At 39.7% G+C, this 7341-nt stretch overlaps 1 protein-coding gene across 2 annotated transcripts in view; it reads right to left on the bottom strand.

The window, feature by feature from the left end:
- The window catches only part of Cpm (carboxypeptidase M), a 70179-nt gene extending 63061 nt beyond the window's left edge, over positions 1-7118 (bottom strand). The window contains exons 1-2 of one of the 2 annotated variants that reach the window (XM_004875037.4): positions 6989-7118; positions 6517-6679 (exon numbers count right to left, since the gene is read on the bottom strand). In XM_004875037.4, coding sequence (XP_004875094.2) covers positions 6517-6676 — 160 coding nt within the window. In that variant the 5' untranslated portion in view covers positions 6677-6679; positions 6989-7118. Of the gene's footprint in view, positions 1-6516; positions 6680-6979 lie in introns of both variants that reach the window. The other variant, XM_087192407.1, reaches the window with a different exon arrangement.
- Positions 7119-7341: the final 223 nt, after the last annotated feature.

Raw genomic sequence — 7341 nt, forward strand, 5'->3', positions numbered from 1 at the left:
TCTGGGTCGCTCATGACAACTCTAGGAAGCCAGTGAGCAGCGAGTATGTTTGAAGTTCGCAGCATTTTTTGGGGGGTGCAGTTGAGATGAAGCCCTCTAGCTGAGCTGGAGAAAGGTATGGATGTGAAGGCTCATGGGTCAGAACATTTGTACATTTATTTTATTTTTTTTAAATTAATTAATTCATTTATTGGCACTGGGGATTGAACTCGGGGCCTTGTGCTTGTGAGGCAGGTGCTGGAACCAATGAGCTAAATCCCCGGCCTCATTTGTACATTTTAAACACTGGCACCAAGCAGTGCTCAGAAAACAGAGATAAAATATTTTTGATCTGCAACGTGTATCTGTTTTATTTTAACGAAGTCAAATTAGGCCTTACTAGCCTTTTAGCAACTACTACATGACATTTACTTGCTAGGGAGCTAGGAAAATTGTCAATTGCTTTACATCGCTAGACAAGATTTGGATAGATTTAATCTCCTTTCCCTACCCCAAACGCATGTTGGTATTTGATATAATCTTCTAAAAAATGATTTTACTTTGATATTCTTTTCATCTTTTCTTTACTCTTAGAGGAAGGAACATTATAGATAAGCAAACTAAAAGGAGGAAACAGGGTGAATGGTGGCTAGCTTATCTCAAGTCTAGATACTGCAGTCACCAGTTTTTACCTACAGCAGATGCACATTGTTCTTGGATTACAAACAGGAACAAAGAACTTTTTGGATGTGGTTTATAAACTCGAAGTGGGTCTTTATCAGCTCTCTGATGATTCTTTCTCTCTATCTATCTATCCATCTATCTATCTATCTATCTATCGCAGAACCGGGGACTGAACTCAGGACCTTGAGCTTGCTAGGCAGGTGCAGCACCACTGAGCTACATCCCTGGCCCTGTTTTTTGTTTTTTGAGACAGGGTCTCAGTATATAGTTCAGGCTTCCCTTGGAACTCATTATATAGGCTAGGCTGGCCTCAAACTTGTGGTGATCCTTCCTCAGCCTCGCAAGGTCTAGAATTATAGGAGTGCACCACCATACCCAGCTTGTCCATGATTTTCAACAAATAGATCATGCCTCTTTTTTCATGTCCAGTATTTTGCCACTCCTACTTTACTATGCTGGCATATAATTGATACAAAACACATTTACATACATAATTTCAAGAAAATCAATAAAATGTTCAAACTGTATATAAAGGAGAAATAAAAACAAAACAATTTACATAAAATATGGTATCAGAATGTAAAAAACCTGCGGATAACTCCACCAGAAGACATTATGAGAAAGTCAGAAGCCTACATATTTCTACTGCACAGTTGCAGAGAACACACAGATTACAAACTCAGACTGAGTCAGTTCTGTAGGCACTGGTTGTCAGGATTTTCTGAATGTGAAATATCTCAAATTGAGAGCAAAACAAAATATAATTTTCCTTCAGTTTACATATAGTTGCATTCCTGAAAAGTTCAGTATATATTAAAACTGTGGGTGAAAGTATTTCATGTTTGCACATACATAGTTCATTTTTAGGCTTAGATATATGAGTTGGTCTTTCACCTATGGAGGATATTAGAACATTGTGGGGGGATAATCTCTCATTATGCATAACCAGTCTGTGCACTGGTGACAGGTAGCATCAAGGGAACACATCAGGAGGGAAATTCTCCCCATGCAAAGACCTATAAACTATGCCCTAAATCTCCCCTTCACGTTTCCAAAACTCCCCCTAGGAGGCAGTACTGTCCTTAATGAGAATCTATTCTTAGCTCAACAGCTCAAACTATAGATGGCAGTTTGATGGGTGGGAGTCCCACAAGTGTGCAAACCAGTAAGCCTTCTTCTTTTGCTTTACAGTAAAAAAGTTGTAGCATATAGGGAAAAGTCCTAACTCTACACCAAAAGAAAGAATTCAAACTGCTTTGGGTGAAATCATGAACACCAAAAAGGTTTCAGGACATTTCAATGGAGATCATTCAGCATAGGAAGGTCTTGGTTGACAGAGAATGTTTATCAACTCTCAGAATCCTAAGGCCCGAGACGCAGAGGGGTGTCAGGTGGAGGAGAAAGGTAGGGACAAGAATAGAGAAAAGGGCACCTGAAAAAGCTTTACAGCAAAAAGCCTAAGGACTCAGTTTGGGGCACAAGATAAACTTTGGTTCCAGCCAAACCTATGTCACCTGTGAAAAATGGCTAATTGATTTAATCTCTATTCTTTACACTGAAATTGAAGTGGTAATAATGGCATTTCATATGTTTGAGACATATGTGTAAAAGTACTGGGCAAATAGTAAAATTCACTTAATACTGCTGTAATCTTTTTTAAAAGTTCCAAATGTCTTTTGCCCCTAAATTATTAGTTTATTTATAGTTGAGATTTTTAATAAAATTGATCACTAGATACAAGAAGTACAATAAAATTCTGTATTACTTTTTGGATATTCTCATTCTCAATTTCCTCTCAAAACATCACACTGAAAGGGGAAATCTAGCCCATTTCCTTAAAAGAAAAAGAAAAGCAGTATCTTTTAGAAAGCCTGAATATTTATAAAATGAGGCCCATAGCCGTTAGGTGTCTCAGAACAGGGCTTTGCACTTCATGTTAAAAAGGAAAGTTTTGATAAACTCGTGTAATTTTAAATCTCAAACATGTATATTTTAGCCAAGATTCCTAGATTTTTGGAGTTTTCTTCATATTTGGTCAATTTATATCACAATTAGCATTTTATATAGCATCTCAAGCATACTGGTTTCAGAAGCATATTTGGGAAATAAGCAGAGTGTGTCTGAAAACCTATGCTGTGCCCGAAGTTTATATATAATGTTCTCTTCTAAGGATAAACCACCAGCTAAAATTTCTCCTGTCCTGGGCAGAAGATGATGAGAGATCTGTATATGTGAACACAGTATATGCCTTTAAGGGGCAAGAATTTAAGTGAATTCTAGGGGGATTTCTGAATATCTGAAGTGGTATGAAGACCCCGTAAGAGGAATTCAATACATAGCTGTTGGATAAGTGAGAGTTCTTGGAGAAAAAAGCATGAGCAACAAATTCTCCCCTATACTTTAAACACAACAATGAGAGATCGCTACTACAGATATCTTTTAAACTACCAGTAACAGTATTCATTGATAACTTCATTCATTCGTTTATAAGTTGTTTAAGAGTTTTTTCTTAATATACGTATTTCAAGAGATTATAAATCAATGCAATCTTTTAGAAGGCAATTTGCTTATATGAATTAAATTCCTTCGTCTGTTTTTTAAATTATTTATTTATTTATTTGTTTTGGTACTGGGGATCGAACTCAGGACCTTAGGCCTGCAAGACAGGCAGTGGCACCACTGAGCTAAATCCCCAGCCCCTGACTTAAATTCTTAAACTCTTTTAGATGCAGTAGCTTCTTTCTTAGAAATGCACCAATAACAACAGCAGCAGCTCTTAGGCAGCACTTAGTATGTGCTGGGGTCTCTGAAGAGCCGGGGTCACACAGCTACACAGCTGAGGAGCTAGAATTTGAATCTAGGCATGGGGGCTCCAGAATCCATGCTCAGACTTTTGCTATCTCAGCTGTGAGCATGCTCACTATCGCCTAGCTTCTGACAGGGACAGTCCAGAAACAAATTAAGTATCATGTAACCATCTCCATTTTTGGCAAACCTTTCTTTGAAGAGGAAAGGGATGTGCTTGGAAAATTGGCAGACCTGAGTTTGAATCTTCCTTCTAATACTTATTAGCTGTGTGATCTTCTGCAGGTTAATTAACCTCTCTATGCCTCATCTAACATGTAGGAGAATGCCTACTTTGAGGTGCTGCAGTTAAAGTACATGATAGCAGACTGTTATTATCTACTCCTTTATAACTTTCCTTGTTCAGAAGAAATAAAGATTAAACTTACGGGGTGGGGGGGCAGGACAAGATTCTTAAACCAGGTGGCAGGAAATCTCATTTAAAACAGTCTTTGGTTTTTGTATATAGCACAGCCGCTTCCTTGCTGCAATCAATTGAACCCCTCTGGTGCAAGGATTTGTTAAGGGAAAAAGGAGAAGGGGGAAGGGGGAAGGGGAGGAAGTTCTAAAGTGATTGTGGAGGTGTGAAGGGCCTGGCCTGAGAAATCCACAATCAGTACATATGTATTTGAAAGGGAGCATCTGATGGTAGAGAAAGAATGGCACACAACTTCCAATCTGTTAAGAAACTGGCACGCTTTTGAGACAAGAAGATAGGTACTACTCCCTTAACTGAATGGGGGAATTATTGAATGAGTGAACCCCATGAACATTGTATCTTTTTAAATTTTTTTTTTGAGTTGGTTCTCTTGTTTCACCCAAGTTTGTTTTTTTCCTATGTCACTAATTAGTGAGATTTCCTCTGAAAGGTTCAACTGAAATATAGTCAATTCTACTATAGCTGAGCCTAGGTAAAAGGTGCATGTGTGCTCCTCTTTTGTGTGGATTTCAAAACTTTCAAAATAAAAAGTTGAAAAAACAAATCACAAAATAGAAAATAATTATCATGATGTGTATCAATACTTTCATATCATCACTATTTACAACAAAGATAACCAGAATCTATACCTATGCCTCAAAGAGGTGAATGACTAAGAAAATTCATATAACCCAGGGTATAAATGTCAATTCATGGAAATAGGTGATCAATGTGTAATTAAAGTCTACAATCCATAATTACAGCAATGAAAATAGATGTGATACATGTTTACAAAAACAAAAAATGGATCTGGCCAAATAGGGTAGGAATATTTTTTTTTTTTTTTTTTGGTACCGGGGATCGAACTCGGGTTCTTGCGCTTGCAAGGCAGGCGACGGAACCACTGGGCTAAATCCCTGGCCCGTGTAGGAATATTACTTTCATTTCTGGGTAAGGTTGTCCAAGTTAAGAAAAATAAATAACTAAATCATACCTATAGCAAATCCCACTTGTAAACAAATTTAACTCACACCAGAGGGCAGACTGACAGGGAAAGTTGGCTATCTAGCGAGAAAGAGCACCCATTATCATGCAGATATGCAGTGATAGTTGGCAAATGACTTCCTTTCTTTGACTTCACTGGAGATAGATCAGAATAGTCCCCAACTGTCTTTCACAAATACTTTGTGTTTGGAAATATAAAAACTTACCAAATCATTGAGCATTTAAAATTAATAACATCCTCATCATCTTCTGGTTTAAATGATGACTGAATAATAACTCAAGTTAGTTGTGTCCTACATTTCCTTTATTAACATAATTAGTATTCTTGGATCTTTTTAAATTGCTGTACTCTGGCTTCAGGGGGAAAAGATTTCAAAAGATTGAATACATATGCTGATTCAAGATATGATTTCTCATACATCCAACTTCTGTAATTCTGGATTATAGAGCAATACAGAGTAATTCTGGCTCCAGTTCTTTGGCAATGTTATTTAAAAATAAAGGTACTCTGATACACAGCCCAGATTTTTTATTTTGCATTGCATGCTAATACTTTCTACTTAATGTAGGAACTTGATCTTATTTTTAAAAAGGAAAGATCACTTAAGAATGTGGTAATTAAGACTCTCAACTCACTCAAAAACACAGAGCTACAATCCAGGTAGAGTTTGAACAAACCTCATAATGTTAAGATCCAAATTGCATAAACTTTATGAAACTTTAAACTCAAGCATTAAGTTTTCTGTCACTGTCTTTGGGGTTATCAATATAATAAAAGAAAATTAAGAAATAATATCTGATAAAATTATTTGCCTTGACTAAAATGATTTGGGTGCTAACCCTGGCTATAAAATTCACTGGGTGAGTCTGAATACTTAAGTTTTTCTATGATTCAAATTTGCTGTCTCCAAAAGTGAGAATGTATGTGCATGTGTGTGTGTGTGTGTGTGTGTATATAATATATATGGTTTCTAAATTTAAAAAAACGACAGACGTGAAAATACTAGGCAGAGTATCAGTCATTGCTCACATATGTATTATCTAGCGATTGTTTTCTTCAAATGAATGCATTTAAAAAGCAACCTTTACTCATAGAGTCACTTTTTCCCCAGTATAAGCTAAAGCCTTAGGGCTAATTATATATGACACAGGCATTTCACTAACAAAACTGCGCCATTTTAATTTAAAAGCAACTCGAAAAAAATTATACTAGTAGTGCAAATCATATTTAAAGAAGCTAACAAAAAACCCCAGACTTCCATGGGAAACGTTTATCTTGAAAAGGAACTAAAATACACATCCCAGATAAACAATGTAAAATTTAAAAAGGCAGAGCTCCAATAATGCAAAGTACTCAGTTACCCTGAATTACAATAAAGTTAAATAAAATTTAGTTCCTCCTCCTCCTCCCTTGACAAAACAAAATAAAACAGCAAACAAAACCAGGAAACAACCGGGAAACAGGAGGCACTGGTTTACCTGTTTGGCGCCAGTCAGAGCAGCTTCATGGGGGAGGGGGGGGGCAGGTTTAATGAATGAGAGGGAGGACTGAGAGCTTGGGAAATTGTGCATGAGACAGACCCTACCTTCCACAGACTTCCCAATGCTGTGTAAGTGAGTGATAGAACTGTAGTTTTGGGCAACACTCTTCAAAAACTCTTCCATCCCTTCCTGGTGGTGGTATCTGAAATCCAGCGCCGCTACCAAAGGCAGCAGAAGCGCTAGCCACAGGCACGCGAAGTCCATTTTCTAGAGGTGAATAAAAATGAGAATAAAGCTGAGAACAGACTAAGGAAAGTGGGGGGCATTCTCATATCCGCTCAGCACTTTGATCTCAGTCTTTTAGACACTCAACTCTGCCTGCTTCTCAAGGGGGTTAAAAGTTGGAAGCAGCACTTTCGGGAGTTAGTGCAGTGGGTGATGCAAAGACCGGCACCCGCCAGTGCCTTCCACCAGCCACCAGCCGCCAGCCGCCAGCCGCCAGCCGCCAGCCCCTCCCGCTCCCCTGCTACTTCTCCCAGCTCCTCCGCCGCCCGCTGGCCCACGCACCCATCTCACCCGGGCTCAGGCGCGCGTCTCTGCGAGCCTGCGGCTGCGTGCAGAGGCCCGCAGTTATAGCGCGGTCAGCGGGGCGGGCGCTCCCGGGCCCCGCCCCTGACATCTGGCGGCCCAATAGGGTGCCATGCAAGCCCTGGGCGCGGCCTCCACCGCCTTAGCACCTGGGAGGACCGCCCACGTCCAGGGTGCTGCTGCCAGTGCAGGTGGGAGGCTGGGCACTACTAGCCAAGGAGCTGCCTCTGGGAGACTCTGCCGGCCCCAGGTGGGAGGTGTGTCTTGATATCAGCCAGGGATGCGCCTCAGCTGAGCCCGCAGGGCTTTGAACCGCGCGGGGACACTCCCTGTCAGCCGCC

Source organism: Heterocephalus glaber, unplaced genomic scaffold (genome assembly GCF_053883595.1).
Source record: "Heterocephalus glaber isolate CG9 unplaced genomic scaffold, H.glaber_assembly_v1.0 deba00001571, whole genome shotgun sequence".
NCBI classification, from domain to species: domain Eukaryota; kingdom Metazoa; phylum Chordata; class Mammalia; order Rodentia; family Bathyergidae; genus Heterocephalus; species Heterocephalus glaber.